This window comes from Martes martes (genome assembly GCF_963455335.1).
Source record: "Martes martes genome assembly, chromosome: 13".
NCBI classification, from domain to species: Eukaryota; Metazoa; Chordata; class Mammalia; order Carnivora; family Mustelidae; genus Martes; species Martes martes.
In genome coordinates, this window is record NC_137901.1 from 44,175,009 (window position 1) to 44,194,193 (window position 19,185).

General features: G+C 39.5%; 1 protein-coding gene across 1 annotated transcript in view; it reads left to right on the forward strand.

Annotated features, from left to right (window-relative positions):
• CHST9 (carbohydrate sulfotransferase 9) overlaps window positions 1-19,185 on the forward strand; it is a gene marked incomplete at its 3' end in the record, with an annotated part of 185,903 nt that overhangs the window by 71,063 nt on the left and 95,655 nt on the right. The window contains 2 exon segments of the mRNA XM_080822246.1: window positions 13,927-13,949; window positions 13,953-13,968. Of these exon segments, the coding sequence (XP_080678372.1) occupies window positions 13,927-13,949; window positions 13,953-13,968 (39 nt within the window).

Genomic DNA, 19,185 nt, shown 5'->3' on the forward strand with positions numbered 1-19,185 from the left:
CAAACTTTCAGGAAGTATTAGTTCAACAAACGAAGGAGCAGGAGCACGTGGCTTTGTTAAATCATCAGATAGAGAAAATGTCCCTGTGGATTTCCTAAGGAAAGAAGTCCTTAAGACTCATGGGAGGGAATTGCAAAGATAGGGCAGGAGAAACCCAGAGAAATGGAAATATACATGAGAAGGAGATGGACACCCTAGACTGTGCCTTTGGAAAAGCACTAAGCATTCTCTCCAACCAACCCCAGAGCTGTAAGCATTTCCTTACCCATAAATTACACTGAAAACCTTATTAATTCTGCATATAAATTTCTGCATCCTAATTCAATTTGGAAGTGAAGGCATTCATTTATTCATTCATTTATTGGAGAACTATTAAAAGAATATTTATTATTTGCTACTATGTGTCAAGGGCAAAGCACCAAAGTTATATTTGAGATGGAGAGAAATTTCAAAGATATTAAAAAAAAAATTCTTTGATTTGATTGTTTGGGGAAGTAGAGGATTCGATGATATTTTTTGAATTTTGCCTTTAGATCCATGATTGATGAATCTTGATTGCTCTGGAATGAGCCTATTTGCCTGAAGAGATAATGAATATTACCTTTTCAGTGTCACTGCAGCATTATAAACAAAGAACAAAAATCACTTTTTTTTGATAATTCTGTCATTATTGCACTTGTTGATTTTCAGTATTCTGTTATTATTTTTAAAATTATTTGCATGCAGCCTTTCTCTCTACCTGCCTTTGTGCTAGTGAAAATGGGAGTCAACATTTAGAAGTGATCTGGGGGATCAGACTGAGAAGAGATTTTAGAGCATCTTTCACGTTTATCTCTGACCTTTATTACATTCCTTTGTTGCATCTCTTTTAATTGCAATCAAACGCATTTATCAGTAATTCATTTGTCATTAATATAGGAACCACGAAGTTTTGGAAAATAATAGATTATGAGTGACAATTTCTCTATGTCAAGGAATGTTTAATTTTTTTTTTTTCCTATCGCGGAGCAAACCTAACAAGAGTTTGCATCCTTCCCCATGTTTGTCGCTAGCCAGGCCTTGTCAGCGGTGAACAGTAGTAGTCCTTGTGTGCCAGTGTGACAGCTGTGTGTTGACTTCCTGGGCATTTTAAGGGCATTTGTGGAAAGTCAAGCTAGAGCATTCAAAGTATCCTTAATCAACATGTTTGTAGCATTACTTCTATAAAGTTAAATCAAATGTGTCATATTCAAAATGTGTAAGTTGTACTTAATTCATGCGTAATTACAGGTTTTTTTAATACTTATAAATGGCAACATTAAAAACCATTACCATGGTTTAACTGAAACATTTTTCATCTAAAAATGCCAGACACATAAAAGGTTATGACTGTATTGTATTGTGATTTTTAATTTTTTTTATCAAAGTGTAATTGATGTGCAATGTTACATTAGTTACAGGTGGGCAACATAGTGATTCAACAAGTGTCTAATTTATGCTCACCACAACTGTAGATACCATCTGTCACCAGACAACACCACTGCATTACCATTGACTATATTCCCTCTGCTGTACCTTTTATCCTCATGACTCATTTATTCCATAACTGGAATATTGTGATTTTTTTTATTGTTGAGTATATGAAACAATTAGCATCTTTTTTTTCTGTATTTAACCTGACACCAAAGTGCAGATATTTTTTGAAAAGTAAAATGTAAATTCACTGCCAGAATTTAGTTTACCTTTCTGGCATTTATGGAGAAAACAAGAAAAAATCATTTTCCCACTCCACATGAAGAAGAAAGTCAAAAGAGAGATAACCAATTGAATATTTTTCAACTCTACAGCAGAAGTCTTTAAGTAACAACTTCCTCACACAACTGGGTTAGGTCCTGGTTTCATGTTCAAGTACCAGTAATGTCCTATTCTTAGTGTTCTGATTATAGTCACAACGTTGGAATTTCACCGAACTTTACAGAAAGCATTTTAAGTTGGCAGTAGCCAGAGTCTTTGATTTTACAAACAAACTAAATGGCCTGAAAGATGGATTTCTTTACCTCTTGTTTTTAGGTAATATATAGTTATTATTGACAGAAAGAGATAAAGCAAACAGATGCCTTGGGTCAGCTTGTATTTTTTTTTTTTTCCTCGCCGAAGACTACCACACAGGGTCAATATCAACACAGCAGGATCTAGTACAGTGTAACTTAGGCACCGTACTCTTTCAACTAGTAAATTATCAGCTGTAACATCATCACTCATGAAATAATGTCAAAGGAAGATCTTTGTTCTGGGCGAAAATTAGAAGATTTGCCTATAAGATGGAAGATACAATTGAACTTTTAGTTCATAGTTATTGATAGAAATGTAAATACCAAGGCTAAGATGTCACTAATTTAGATTTTTTTTTGACATTTGACTTCAGAACTTGCACAAATAGTATGATAAAGTATGGTTTAGTACTCAAAATGAGACCATAATCAGTACTTAATAAAGGGCCTATCTAAAGGACAGACAAGAAATATGTCCCTGAAGCAAGCAGATCTTCTCCAGAGCACTGGGATGGGAAACTTAAAAGTGAAATAATTCAGAGCTTCATAAACCAGCAAAAACGAAGCTGTTTATCAACTCCCCACTCCCCCACCCCCAGTCCCTGGTAAGTTCTATAGAACAGCTGTACAAATTGTACCCATCCTAAACAATACTACTGTATTGTACACTTAAAAATTTGTTAAAAGGGTAAACTCATGTTATTATTCTTACCACAATAAAATAAAATTTAAAATAAATTAGTTAAAATAAACAGTCAAGCTCTACATAGCAAGAGGCACTGATTAACTAACCCTAGATATAATGATACTAACACGGTAACCAAAATGTCAAAACTGATCATAGTATAGTCCAGACCTTCATTCAGGCTATTCAAGGTTCAGAATATACTGGTCCCATCCATTAGCAGGGGGTGGTTGAGACTGCTTGGCTCCATCTGAAGTAGAGAGAAACATGATCTTAAGGAATGAAGCTTTTCCATTTTTCTGTGGGTTCATAATAAAATATCAGAAGAGGGACACCTGGGTGGCTCAGTCAGTTGGGCAGCTGCCTTCAGCTCAGGTCATGATCCCAGGGTCCTGGGTTCAAGTCCTGTATCTGGCTCCTTGCTCAGTGGGGAGCCTGTTTGTCTCTCTGCCTCTACCTGCCACTCTGCCTGCTTGTGCGCTCTCTCTCTCTCTCTCTGACAAACAAATAAATAAAATATTTATAAATAAATAAATAGATAAATAAAATGTGAGAAGACTAAAATAAGGAAAACATGGCAACTGTGCCTTTGTTTTTCCTCCTGTTGAAACCCTATAATGCAATTCTAGTCACATGATATTTCCAGAAGTGGTTGTTTGGTTGGACAGTCAGATCCTGTCTTTCAGATATTTCAGGCAAATAGATGAAGGAAGAAGGCTTTCTTCCCTCTTCTTTCATCCCTGAAACTGGAGAGAAAGAAGAAATGAAGGCCAGTCTTCTTCAGTTTTGGGAACTTACCTACAAAGGAGGATTCCTACTTCCTCTGTGTCCATCAGACTAAAAGATGCTGCTTCTTGTCCTCTTTTCACCGATTTGAATCATTAAGCATGTGTACTCAACCTGTATTCACAATTACATCATATATGGTGAGATACTGCCATGAAGTACATGCCCTTTTGAATTCTGCCCATGAATTCTGCACATTTTTATTTTAAACTTTTAAACTGGTTTTTTCTAATTATAAATAATCTGCTTCAGTAGGTTCATATTTTTCTCTCTCTTTTTTTTTCAGTTTGTCTTTATCCATGAGAAAAGATAAATTTAAATACTTTAGCTAGAGTGGTGAGGGAAGATCTCTCTGAGGAGCTGGTATTTGAACTGAATCAAGAATGTTTTGAAGGAAGCAGTCATGAACAAATCTGACAGAAGAGGGAATGGCAGGTACAAAAGCCCTGAGGTAGGACAAGCTTGGTGGATTCAAGAAACAGGAAAGAAAGCCAGCATGAATGTAGCAGAGTGAGCAAGGGTGAATATGTACGCAGAGTCCAACTTATGCGGAGCCATGTAGACTGTAGTGAAGAGTTTCAGTTTTATCATGATCACAACAAAAAATCACTGCAGAATTTTATGCAAGGAAATGAAGTTTTTTAAAATAATTTTGAGGGTTTTTTTTTAAGACTTTATTTATTTGACACAGAAATACAGACATTGAGAGAGGGAACACAAGCAGGGGAAATGGTAGAGGGAGAAGCAGGCTTCCCACTGAGCTGGGAGACTGTGGGTCTTGATCCCAGGACCCTGGTTTCATGACCTGAGCCAAAGGCAGATGCTTACCCAACTGAGCCACCCAGGTACCTCCAATGAGATTTTTTTTTTTTTTTTAGAATTCTGGCTTGGAAGGGTTTCTAGAGGGGCAAGAATAAAGGTCTGGAGAACCTTTACAGAGCCATTATAGTAAGCCAGGAGAAAAATGAAGTGGTCTAGAGTAGAATAGTTTCAGTGGAAATAATGACACATTATCAGATTTAGAATGTATTTTTGAGGTAGAAACAGGTGTGGGTGACTAAGAGAGGGATAAAGGATGGCTCTAGGTTTTTGGCAAGAGCAAGTTGGTAATAATACTGTTAGCTGTGATGTGGACGAACAAGAGAGGGCCAATTTGGGGAGCTGGGAATAAAAGGAGATTTCTATTTTAGATACATTAAAATTGAGATGACTATTACCTACCTAAGCTAAGACACTTCTTGGATATCTACGGCAGTTATCTAGGTGAGAAATAATAGTGGCCTGAACTAAGGAAGTGGCAGTGGGGCTGGGGGAAGGTGATGGATTCTGGAAATGTTTGAAGAAAGAATAAACAGGAACTTGATTATTAATGACAAGCAAGCCTATCAAGGGAACGCAGGAGGAACTCCAAGGCCTCTGATTTGGATGACTGAGGGGTACCGGTCCCTGACAGGGAGTCCTGGGACAGAGGCATGATTGGAAGAGAAGAGCTTCATATTTAAATAGGCATGGTTTTAGTACTTATGGGAGACCCAAAGCCATGGGCATGAAGCACGTTCTTTTTTTTTTTTTTTTAAGACTTTATTTATTTATTTATTTGAGAGAGAGAGAGAGAGAGAGTCAGAATAGGAGAATAATTGGGGGGGGGGGAGGGCCAGAGGGAGAAGGAGAAGCAGACTCCCTGCTGAGCAGGAAGCCAGAGGGATGTGAGGCTCCATCCCAGGACCCTGAGATCATGACCTGAGCCAAAAGCAGACGCTTAACCAGCTGAGCCACCCAGGGACCCCCCCACTGAGTGTGTTCTTATTTGAGCCTGGAGTTCAAACGAAAGACCCAGAGACTGGACTCAGGAGTCATTGTTATAAAGACACTTGTTACCAGTGCCAACTGGTACTGGTTTGGATTTGGATCACGATGGTTAGCAAAGCCATCCCAGAGACACAGAGAAGGAAGGGAACACTATAAATACCCTTCCAAATCAGATGGATCATTTCAAGGTCCTCCTTCAGCAGAACTTTCAATGAGTCAGTACAGGACATGAACGTAAGTCTCACATCCAAAGCAAAACCTAGGACCGTAGAACAGGATGATAAAGAATTTAGAAGTTGAGACTTCGATTTTGAATTCTTGAGTGTTACATGCACACTGCTGGTGGGAATGCAAAATGTTGTAACCACAGTGGAAGAAGGGTATGGAGGTTTCTCAAAAAATTAAAAATGGAACCACTGTATAGTCCAGCATATCCTACTTTGGTGTATTTGTTTATCCAAAAGAATTGAAATCAGGATCTAGGAGAGGTATTTGCACTCCTGTGTTCACTGCAGCACTATTTACAATAGCCAAGATGCGGAAACAACTTAAATGTCCATTGAAAGATGAGTGGATAAAGGAAATGTGATATATACATACAATTGAATACTACTGAGACTTAAAAAAAAAAAGAAGTTCTAGAACATACAATAGTATGGGTGAACCTTGAGGACAGTATGCTAAGTGAAATAAGCCCGACCTCAAAAGGCGAATATTGTGTGATTCCATGGACATGAGGAATCTACAATAGTCAAAGTCATAGAATCAAAGAGTAGAATCATGGTTACCAAGCAATAGGGGAAGGGGAAAAATAGGGAGTCACTAATCAATAAGCATAAAATTTCAGTCAAGCAAAATGAGTATGTTCTAGACTCCTGAAGTATAACATTGTACATACAGGCAACAATCATATTATCGCACACTTAAAAATTTGTCAAGAGGGTCGATCATTATATTTGCAGATGATATTCAGGTTGAGCAATTATATTCCAGGTAATTAAGTTCAGCAGAAAATAGGAAATGACAGAGGCAGACCCCATGACCAGACTGCAACGAAGGCACTGGCCATCCACATAAACCCAAGTCTTCTGGCTCCAAAATCAGTGACCACTCCCTAACCCCCAGCTGCCTTTTTAGAATAATGGAAAGTCTGTGTCTGGGAGGAGCTCTGGAGATTATTTGGTGCTAATCTTCATTTCACAAACAGATTGGATGAAGCCATGAGACAGTAACTTATTAGAAGTCACACACTGGGATGCCTGGGTGGCTCAGTGGGTTAAAGCCTCTGCCTTCGGCTCAGGTCATGGTTTTACGGCCTTGGGATCCAGCTCCGTGTCAGGCTCTCTGCTCAGCAGGGAGCCTGCTTCCCCCTCTCTCTCTGCCTGCCTCTCTGCCTACTTGTGATCTCTGTCCGTCAAATAAATAAATAAAATCTTTAAAAAAAAAAAGTCACACACCTACTTTGGGGTGCAACCCATGAGGATGTTGGAAGCGTTCCTGCTGTGCTCTAATGCTATTTACAAGACTTTTTTCAAAGAAAATGAAACCAGTCTCATGTATGCCCTCTGTATGCCTCGTGGCCGACTCTCCTTCTGGAGAGAGCGGAGTATAAAGGTTAAGATTTCCAGCCATAGTCTCAGACCCCCAGGGCTGGAGTCCCTGCTCTGTCCCTTAGGAGTCGTATGACCTCAACCTCTCTCAACTTACTCCCCTTATTTGTCAAATGGAGGTGATACGAGTATTATCTCATAGAGTTGTAATGAGGATTGAGTTGAGGTAATACCCGTCAAGCCCTGGGCCTAAGACTTAGCTCATGATATGTTCACAATAAATTTTAGCAATCTTTTTTATTGTCCTTGATATTACTTTATATTACTTGCCTCTGTCCTTTAGCATCTAGGACGGAAACGTTAATAACCGACACCCAGAGGTTTATTTCCATGTAGTGGGAATAAAACAAGTATTTGTTGAGACAGTGACAAAAGAAGGAAAACAGAAGGAAGAAAGTGAGCGAGGGACAGCTTAGCACTAAAAGATCTTTCCTCGTTGTCTGGCTTATATACTGAAACGTGGAAGTGTAGAAGCTGTTTTTATTACTGATATTACCCATTTTTTTGATCTGCAAAATATGCAGCCAGCACTTTTCATGTAGTATAGAAAAGATCAAGAAGAAAGGGGTGTGTCTCTGTGTGTTTTAAGCATGGAAGACAATTTCAGAGGTTTGCCCATTGTTTTCACTGCTAACCCCGATTCCTGTACCTTGTACCTTGCTTCTGTGGATTGTCTGTACGTGTTAGAAGTGCAGACAGGATGAAGACAAAGTGCTTTCCCTTAGTGAACTTGCATGGGGCCGGGCCAGGTGATAGCAGAGTATTTATACAACAGAAACTTCTATAGATCACGGTGGTGTTAGGGTTAGGAGACTTGACCCCATGGCCTGACCCCCTGATTTGTTTCTAGCACTTGGCAACCTTGCACAATTCACCATAATTTTATGTATGGGATAGCCACTTGACAGCGTGAACATTTTTATGAATTTCTTATAAAGTCATAGAAATCTTAATACCTTCCCAATTTGCTTCTCGAAAAAAAACAGTACAATGGGAACATGAGTAGGAAAAATACAACGTAAAGAGGGAAAAGGTGGGGCCCGCATGATAATGAAAACTTATTTATTTATTTACTTCCTTACTTATTTTTGTCCCGTTTACTAGAATCTCAAAGCTGAAGTGGACATTACGACATTTTGTAGTGGAGCTAATTAGGACCCACGGAGACTAGGTTCATTGGTTTCCCTGGAGATGGCTGTAGAATCAGACCTGCCCCTTTTCAGTGCTGATCTGACTTCAGAGGCTGCTGCTTGGGCTCGCCTTCTCAGCACCTCCCTGGATACGGTCTGTACTCTATTTCAGACAAAGCATGCCATGAAGTTCTAGGTCCCCCTGCCCGGGGAGCCTGGCATGGGCACAGGTGCCCTTGGCAGCCAGCAGAGCACAAAGGCTTCTCCAGCAAGAATGCAGCTCTATGAAAAGAGCACTCAGTACACACAATGGCACCGGATCTTGCCCTCTTTCTCTCTTTCATTTGTGTTTCCTTTCAGTTAATTTTGTTAACTAACTAAAAATTAGTTAACTGATTTTGCAATGCTTGGAAAAGGATATAAATGGCTTTGCTCATACGGTCTTTACATCTGTACTCATGTTAATTAAATAATTAATCCATTATTTATAATAATGCTTCCAAAAACATATTGAAATGAGAACTGCTTTAAAGGAAGGAGGCTTTAAATCTCAACCACATCTACAGCCAAATGATTGCAATAATTATTTTTTGAAACCAGATCATTTAAGAACGGAATAGCTGTTTTCGAAGGTGTATAAAACTGATGTCCCATGTATGAACATCTTGCACAATTTAAGATAATTTTATGGAAGGGATACCCATTTGAGATCTTAACCTTTTTTATGAATTCCTTATAAAGACATAGCAATCTTAATGCCTTTCTCATTTGCTTCTCAAAGAAAATAATTTGGAAAATGCCAAGAAAAGAAACATGGAAAGCATTTAACATAAGCTGAAATCATTAATACTTAATGGAAAAACATAATAATCCATTCCGAGGCATTTTAAAACAGCTACTATAAGATCATCCCTTCTAGGAGGCTGCAATGTTCTTAAAAACCGGTGCTTTTAGTCTTACTCAAAGAAGGACTTGATGGAAACAGAACCTGTAAGACTCAAGGATTAGAAGGAGGCGGGTAGTGAGGTTCAAATGCCTTCAATGTCATTGCTTTTGTCATCACAGATTTCCACCAAGCTTGCTCCCCCGCCGCCCCACTCCCTGTTGAGGGACTGTTGGGTCAGAGGTTCTTCTGGGTTGGTTATTGTTTGCCGGACAGGAGGGATGCCCTTTTAGAGTTTCTTCAATTTCAGAGTTGCAAGAACTGATTCTGAAATAGTTGGCAGTGTCAGTTGGCCAAATTTGTTTGCAGAAGCCTCTTTTGTTTTTAACCGGTGAGGCCCAAAGTCAAGAAATACTTGGGTCAACTTAATGAAACCAAAATTGGCAGGGTTCTTATCTGCCGATTTCTAAGACTAATTCTTCACTTTCTGTCTTCTCTCTTCCACTACTGTGTTCTTTTGATGTCCACTCTTAAGCTATCTCAAGCCCCCTTTATAGGTGACAGCAGTCCACCCACCCCACCACAGCTGTCCTAAGACTCACTGGACAGAAGGAAAGGATACTGGATGGGTAGATTGCAAGATAGAATTCTGAAGCCAATCCTTGTTGTATCTCTGATTTTGTAATCTTGGGCAAGATAGCTTAACTCACTGTCTCTTTCTCCTTCTTTCTCTCCATTTAAATATATATAGTATACATATAATAAAAATAAATATATATTATAAATATATAATATATACAAATAATAAATATAATATATTATAAATATAAATGTATAATATATATATTATCAAAGTAATGCATGCACAGTTAAAGTACCAAATACAATAGAAGTTGTTTTTTTTTTTTTTTAACAGCCCTCTCTTAAACGATTTGCCTAGTTAAGCAAAGCTCTCCCTTCCATAGTTGTGACCTACTGACCAATGATTACAGCCAGCTAAATATTGGGACTTCACCTGCTGTCTCTCTAGCCTACCTGTCAACTTCTGACCCCATCTGTTGGGATATTTGTGGAGCAAGAGTTAATTGTGCTTGTTCCCAAACCTGCTGTGCCAATTATGCTTGTTCATATAATTATTCAATTCATATATAAAGTAGGTAAACAAGGACATATGAGTGGATAAATCCAACAATAAGATGTTAGCAGAGAACCTAAACTTCACCATGGTCACTTTTGTATCAGAATTCCAGGAAATGGAGGGCATTGATCATCGCATCTCTGAAAGGCTTAGCTGGAGGGGGAAGAACCCTGATTTATTCATGAAAGGTAACCCCGTTTTGGTTTTAACAACAAATTGCCACACAGTCTTAGGAACTGTCCAGCCTTTCCCTGTCTTTGTATTCTTTGTTAGGTAAGGATGATGGTGCACAACCCAACTAGTTTCTCACTGTGGCCGGAGGACTAACTTTGAGAAAAGTGCACTGTGGTCATATAGATGTTCTCTCACTTGAGTGTGAGCCCTGTTTGACTCGGTGTGCTATTTATGATACATGGAGTTCTCAAACCCTGAGGAAAAGGATCGGTGAAATACTATTTTTTTTAATTGATTTCCCATCAAAGCTCTGGGACTGTTCAGTGAGTATGATGCTTATGCCAAGTTTCAACAGGTGAAACGTGCTTTACTACCAAAACCAAAGATAACTCAGAAGAAAGTCATGGGGTGACTGGAAAGATCCTGTTTCATTAGATTGCCTATACCATTAAGCCCTTAATATCATAATCAATCTTATCAGCACAGTATAAGAGCACATACACTGGATGTGAGGTTTAAACTCTTCTTCATTTCAGGGATGGTCAAAACCCAGTTAATTTCTGCTATGTGAAACAAGCCTGAAGGCTGACGTTTAAAGTCATCTTCACAGTTGACTATGGAAGAACATTCATAGTTATTTAATATATGATCATGCAACAAGGAAGTCAGTATAATCTATACTGATTATATGGACTGAGCCCAACATCCACGGTAGTCATTACATTAAAAATATTTATAGGAACCACAATGATTTAGAAGATACAATCAAAGCCTTTAAGAGCTAAACACGCTATTAATATTATTGAGTAGTGAGGGAAGGTGCTTTTCTTTATGAAGACAATTCATTAACTTGAGGTAAGTTAATAACTTAAAACAAATAAGCAGTATTTACTTTCTGTCCTTTTTATCAGAAAAGAAATTTTTAGGGGCATCTGGGTGGCTCAGTCAGTTAAGCGTCTGCTTCTGGCTTAGGTCGTAAGCTCAGGGTTCTGGGATCGAGTCCTATATCGGGCTCCCTGCTAAGCAGAGCCTGCTGCTCCCCCTGCTTGTGCGCGTGCTCACTCTCTTTCTCTCCATGTGTCAAATAAATAAGAAATTTTTATCTGAAAAAGAAATTTTATAGTTTAATTTAATTCAATACCTATTTACATGACACAAAACTAGGTTCAGGGGAGTTATAAAGAGGAGAAAGACCGGATCCTCCCTATGTTCAGCAAATTTACTGTAAAATGTGAGAGACATGCGTTCATCTAATACACTTCAGTCTGTGATGTGTGGGAAGCCAAACTAGACCAGGGATGAGTATCCAATCCCTGACTGTACTTCGTTATTATGCGCTAATGCCAGGTTTTCTGAGACCCTTAAGAAATTGGTGGACCATGGTTTCCTGGGACTGGGGAGGAGAGAGGGGAAACAGTGGTTAGTGTTCGATGGGTATAGAGTTTCAGTCATGCAGGGTGAACAAGTTCTATACATCTGCTATACTTCATTGTCCTTTAGAGTCAACAATACTGTACTGCACATTTTAAAATGTGATAAGAGGATAGGTCTTGTGTTGTCTGGTTTTTACCACAACACATTAAAAAAAGAATAAAAGAAATTGGGAGATGACCTTGCACAGCCTTACATTTGAGTGATCATGGAGATGGGGGAAATAGCCGGTCATGTTCACATTTTTTAAGGAAATTACTTGATCATTGTAAGCTAGAGCTTGAAAGCAATACCCAATGAGAACAATTCCTCATGCAATCCGCAAGCAAACCAGAATGTAATGAGAGATAAAGGAGCAGCCACATTTAGCTTTTTGAATAGCCATTTTTTCCACATCAGTTTAATTTCCTCCCATGGTTATGTAACGGATTATATAAACAATGAAAATGTGTTGAATAAAATCAGTTTTGTATGAAGGAAGATTTGGAGTTCTAGCCTAAACAATATTCTTATCGCCAAGCCACGTAAGTGTGATCTCAATCATGCTACTGTTACATGGGCAAACAAGTAAATATAGAGTTGCAATTACATCAAAGTGGGTTGAAGCATGGATCACATGTCAATTTCTAGCCCCCGGGGATCAGTTGTACTGTAGGACCTATAAGTTATTGATGAACTATACAAATGACTTATAAATGCCTTCATCCAAAATGCAGGAATTTCTAAATCAAGTGGAGCTGCTGATACTTTATACCAGGAAATGCATGACAATACTATTCAGAATGCCCTTGGGTGTATTTTTTAAGTCATTCTGAAGGCAGAACCGCATTTAATTGACATACGTATAAACTATACTTTAGCACACAATGAAATTTAGTGAAAGATTGATTAAAAAGGCAAATGCCAATAGGACCTTTGTCACAATTAGGATTAGAAAATGAATATCATCAATGAGTTACACTGTCAGCAGGTTATTTAAATGACACAGGACAGCAAACACACTTACTCCTATCACGCTTAAGCCTCACCAGTCTTCAGTATTTTTTCAAGTTTTTATCAACATACTTTGAAAGGGATATTTTTAAAAAGACAGCATACAGAGAGCAAGACATTACATATACATGTATTTAATACAGGATCTATATTAGTATATAGTTTGACATGCCATATTATCTATATGGTTTGGCATGTAATGTATAATTTAATATTTATGTAAAATTATATATTATATAATATATCAAAACTCAAGATTATATAAAATGTGGTAGGGCATACAGTATATAATACACATCACACATTACATATGTGTAGCGTGTTATTTAAGGGAAGAATTGGAACTATGTAATCTGGAAAGTGGAAATCTAAAGAGTCATACTTACCATGTGCAGCTCCCTGGAATTGTTTTCCGAATGAGCTGAGGCTCTCCTCTCCCCAAAGATGACTAAGCCAGAAGGAATTTACTATGTTACATTTAGCAACTTCATCCAGCAGACAGAGGTCCTTCTTGATTATCAGGATGAAAAATCATTGGCTCAAGGAAAACTCAAAGATTTCTTTCTCAGGGCTCTTTACTACAGAATAAACGAACATTAGTTCTGGATGATTTAATATCCATGGGATCACTTCCCTCAAAGAGCCTTTTTTCTTTCATCCTAGATTTTAGTTCATTTACTCTTCCAGGCTTCACAGATCAAGGTGTCCAACAGTGAGCCAAGGATACTAGACGCCAGGAGATGCACATAGCGTATCTATTCCGAATATCAATGTTGTTCAAAGAGGTCTGTCCCAAGGACTCAAAGAATCTAAGCAGAAAATATAATTGGATATAAACAGAGATTTACGCAAATATTCTAAGCAGGAAATAAAATTGGTTATTAACATACTGACATAGAATGAAGCAGAATGCAAAGAATCCAGGAAAATTCTCTTCTCTTCAGTGGACATATTCCAGCCCCCCACCCCAGTCCCCAGTTCTGTTTCTCTGATGCAGAGACAATAGGCACAAGACTCAGTCTGTGGCAGTCTGAAAGTGCCCTGTTTCCTGTTAAGTGACACCAAGCCTGTCACCTCTTCAGCAGCCTAGAAACACAGGGGTGAGATATTCTATTTCTTGACCCTTGCCCTCGCACTTCATGATTTTCTTTGTTAGAAATTTAAGACTAGAGGCATTGAGGCATCTTTATGCAGAAAGTCTTAAAATGTTTTTAGACATAATGAGTGTATATGAAGTCCCTTCCTCTTTTTTTCCAGGATGGGAGCCAGTAAATTACCTGTAGCCTGTACCCAGAATCAGTGAGTCAACTTGACTTATGTTTGAGTCTTGGATGGCTATAGATAAGCAGAACAACAACAGGAATATCTGAAAACCCCATCGTGTCCCTCTTAAACACCTGTCCTTACACTGATAACAACTGTCACCAGAAAGCAGAGCTGAGGTGTCGTTGTCGGGGTGTATCATCTAGGAGGGTGGGGAAGAGAAGCGAGCAAATCATAATCCTTGCCCCAGGGAATTTACAAAGGAAACCAAAGATTTTTAAGATAGATTTCAGTTATATCAAGCTTAACGATTAATTAGTGTTTATCTTATTTGAAAAAGTTTACATTTTCTGTTTTTATTTTTAAAGCATCTTACACTTCTCTGGGACATTGGACTTTATTTCCCAGAAATGCGTTCCTTTATAAATGTCTAAGACCTTATTAATTCAGATATTGCTAATATACAGTCTTGACCATTTGACCCTGACTAAGGTGAAATTTACCTTTGTTTGCAGGAAATGAATTTGACAAAAGAAATAAAAGGAACACCCCTAACATGTTTAAAGAGAATAATTGTTTTCATGGCTTTTGCATATACAGTGGTCTTTAGGCAAGAAGATTCAGCTATAAAGTAAGGATCCATGTCATTAAGTAGATGTCTCCTTAGACAGACTTTATTGGCAGGTTATAGTATTGAAAGTAATAAAACTGCATTGCTTTCAATAAATTCTGACTTCCATAATTCAGGCTAGCTTCTCCCTTTTCCTCCCTACCTCCCCAAACTCATTATTCCAATCTAATGAAGTTTATATTGTGTTACATGTGAATATAACATTTATTAATAGAAGATCGATTCCTATCATCTTTTTAAACTTACAAATATAATTTTTTTATATTTTTGGATGTTTATTTGCAACATTGATCACCTGGATGACGGGAGTATATTTACTTTTATAAGAAAAATGATCTATCATTCCCTCTCCCTTTCCATGACTCCATGCAGCAGGTCATTTTTTTTTTTTAACTTAAAAACCAAAATTTCACAAAGCAGGCAAGATAAATTCTCAGGCTAATAATAGTGGAGATTTAAAATGAGGGGGGGAAAAGCCTGAAACCAGATCATGCCCCTCTTGAGGCATGTTGAAAAATTGCAGTAGTAACTGAATCACTATTCATCCATCCATCCATCCATCCATCCAACAAAGGTTTAGTCAAGGACCATGCGTATTGCTTCAAGGTGTGTAGAGATAAATAAAATTCTCTTCTTGTCTCCATTGTGCTGACAGCCATAAGCTGAAACAGATGAAGACAAATAATTTTCTGATGTGATAAGTGATGTGTTTTCCTTGTCAGCAAAGTATGTTGGGAACACAGAGATTATACCATTAAATCTGATTGGAGTAATTGGGGAAATATTCATAGTAGGTACAACATTTGAGCTCATTCTTAATGAATACAGTTTCTGCAAATAGGACATTTCAAATCAATATAAACAGAAGTACGGAGATAAGGAGGCACATGGAGTGCTCAGAAAAACAGAACAGACATAGTGAGTTGCGGAGAGTTGAGGGGTGGGAGAGCAGTGTATGGAATAAATACAGTACGTTGTTAAGAAAATAGGCCCTTCGTTGGTGATTAGAAACAGTTAAGGTGAGAGAAAGATTTGAGACTTGAAGGGTGAAGAAATGGAGCAAGATAAGGCTGTTCGTGAACCATTGAGAGAACTTCTAAGAACAGAATAGAGGGGCACCTGGGTAGCTCAGTCGGTTAAGCATCTGCCTTCGGTTCAGGCCATGATCTCAGAGTCCTGGGATCAAGCCCCTCATCGCCTCCCAGCTCGGTGGGGAGTCTGCTTCTCTCTCTCCCTCTGCCTGCTGCTCCCTCTGCTTGTACTCTCTCTCTCTCTCTCTCTCTCTGACTCGCTTGCTCACTCAAATTAAAAAAAAATCTTAAAAAAAACATAGAATAGAATCAACTTCTCCCTGAGATAGGAGAAGTGGAGTAAAAAGAAAAAAATAAATTTGAAGGTGGATATAAAGAAATTCAAGGAAGTTTATGTCTAGAGGCTTCCATTTCTTTCTACATGGTTAGATAAGAAGTATAGAGTAGGAGGACACAGGTTCGCATCCTAGCTCAGCTGCCGTGAATAACCTAACGTGGGTAGGTCACATAACCTATCTACATTTCAGTGTTATCTTCCGTAAAATAGAGGCAATAATAACATCTAATTCCCAGGTTGGAGAACTCTATAATGTATGTCAAAACATGTTCAAAACTGTAGAGCACTCCGTATTGAGAAGCAGCCTGACACACATGAGTGTCACACACAGCCTGACACACATGAGTGGCCAGAACACATCCTGAGTGACCTCACTGAGCTCCTGTATGGGTGAAATGGGGATTAAAAGTAGCTTTTACGAGTTACTGGGATTATTAAAGATAAGATTTGCACAATGTATGCACATAAAGATGCTCTACCCCTGGTGGCTGCTAGATGGTTCTCCTCTGGGAAGAGGATCTTGTCCCTTGGGAAAGAGAAAAAAATTGCGATGGAAAATGAAAACAAGAAGGGGCCACGTAAAAATGTTTTTCAATGGAATTAAAAGCCCATTCTGAAAACATGAGTTTGCATGTATAGTTATACCTATGAGCTCCAGAGCAGCCAAAGCAGATGACTTGATGGGCTGGAGTTGGGGAAGGTCAAAGCAGGTACTCTGTGATGGAGGGAACAATTGAAAATGTTGGTCAGTGCAGATCCCAGAAGCTTGCAAGCCTCCTTCAGCAAGACCTGTACTCTAGCCTCAATGCTGAGTTAGCGGAATACTGCCTTTTCTATTCAGGGTCATCTGCCTGTGATCCTAAGGCTCTTGTCATTACCAATTATAACGAATGAGTTGCCTAATTACCCCAAGGTCAAGTACTCCCCCTTCGGCTGAGCTCCAGCTGTGGGCTACTGCTCAGAGAACCCTCGGTTCTCAGTCTCCCCCATCCTGTGCCCGGCTTCCCTGTCTGCTGGAGTTTTAGTTCTTCCCTAGCACATATGGCAGTGAAAAACTTTCCACCTCCTCTGGAGTAAAAAACTTCATTTGGAACCAAGTAAAAAGGCGCCAGGCTGCATGCCCTTGGTCCCTCATGCCATCAGCACCCATTCAAGACCTCCTCAGTACAGAATTTGCTGGTTACAACAGGCAGGACCACACTTCCTCTCCCACACCTGGCAGTGGGTTATCTCACCCGGCCACTAGGATAATGTCCGGTGTCCTCCTAAAATGTTTAGTGAGCCTTGGGGACCCCAGGAGAAAGCTGCCAAAACCTATCATGATAGCTACTAAACTTACCTCGGAGGGAGATATGAATTGCTAGAGCGTGTCCTCAATTTGCCAAATGGCAGTAATAAAGAAAATATAGGCTATACTGTGCACATTATTGACTCCTATTTTAATTAATGTAAGACACATTCCTCATTTGGGAGCATGGTTGATTCATTCACTCGGTAATTATTCATTAAGGATATATTAAATTCAAGGTACTACAATCCAAGATCTTTGAAGATAATACAAGCATCTTCCATGGGTAACATTTGAAACATAAGGAAAACCCCGTGAAATTCAGACAAAATTCTAGGTTTCTGTGAATGGACAACTGCAGAGACTCCTCAGGGGTTGGGAAACCCCAGAGCTTTTTCTTCTCTCTCCTCAGGCTTGGGTCCCACAGACCACTCTGCTGTGAATACCAACAGGGATCACAGAAAACGCACCTCCAAGTACCCAGCTTCCTATCTATTCCCTTCAGGCAGCTGTGGTAATCTGTGAATGTGTGGCTTGCTCCAAAACATGGTACGTCCTTGCTCCCCACACGTCCTCCCCTGTATGTCGGGAGCCCAGCTGAAGTGCAGCCCACCTCTGCCTTCCCCAGAGTCGGGTGATGCTTCTGCTGACTCGGCATCAGACTGGGTATTCTCCCACCTGCCGTGGACGTACGTCAGCCCTTTCTTGAATACGCTCTCCATGCCCGATGCCCTCTGCAACCACCGTTTCATCCCCGCCTGGTTTGCACGCAGTCTTCGTTCTGCATCTACCAGAGGAAGCGACTCGCCTCTCATTAAAAACAGATGCAGACATTTTTCTCTCCATTTCATTTCTTTAGCCCCGAGTACACCTTCCTTCCGTCTCCTTTTGTAATCCGCGTGCCTCCCATTTCTTTATGTATTTTCCTCTTTACACCTCATCTCTACCCTTTATGTAACTCAGAGTTTAGTGAACATTGAATGAAATTTTTTTGGCTTGTTTGCCCCTTAGTTGGAAGAACACAGCCTTGTGTCAGTGCGGTGGCAAACTCAAAATTAGGAGTCTCTGTGCAGCAACATTTCATTTACATATTTTTCTCATCATTCTTAAAAATCTTTTGCTGTGTAGTGAAATGATGTTCACTGGGGGACGATCCCGTGAACCGCTGCAAGAGAGAATACAGTCCAGATTATAACATCACAGACTCGGGGATCTTGATAAAATGTTCAAGGCAGAGTCTAAAACTTGAACCCTCTTCCTATGGATCCTATACTCCCTGCAGCCTCCATTTATAGATACTGGAGAAAGATGCTTTCCTTCTATTTCACGAATGGAAGTAATTCAAAATCATTTCTTGGGGTCATTGAACTGAGAAATGTTCCTTGGATTTTCAGGAAGAAAATCTTCAGGCAACGTTTGTGTCTCAGCGAAAGGGTATATAAACACATTCAAGGGTAATACCCTTTTACATATTGATAGCAGACTATGTCCCGGAGTAGAGGGGCCACCTTTGTGGAAAAGCTGTGGTGGTGTGTGATTTTAAAAAAGAGATGCTCCTGGTCGCCACTGAGGTGTCCCTCGAGAGTCAGTCTGTACAACCTGTGCTCACGCCCAGACCTTTGTCTTTTGTGATGCGTTCTCGTAGGCACAGTTCCTGGAAGGGGTTAGTGTTTATGTGTACCCAGTGTCCTTGTGTTCATGCAGCTCCAAGGAGACAAAGCACGTCTCGTATCCATGAGCACTCCGGATTGCAGAAGTGATTTCTGTACGGGGCGGGGGAGGGGGACTCCAGGCACACCCTGGGCATGGCTCGGAGCATCTTCTAGGGCACACCATGCCGGTTCCTTTGCACTTAGCTCACTGGGGAATGAGGAGAACTGAGAAGAGGTATTAATGGTGTTAGAATCAAGGTTATTATTAAAGTTAGAGTGTAAAGGGGGTAGTTATCCCTATTTCATGGGCCCCT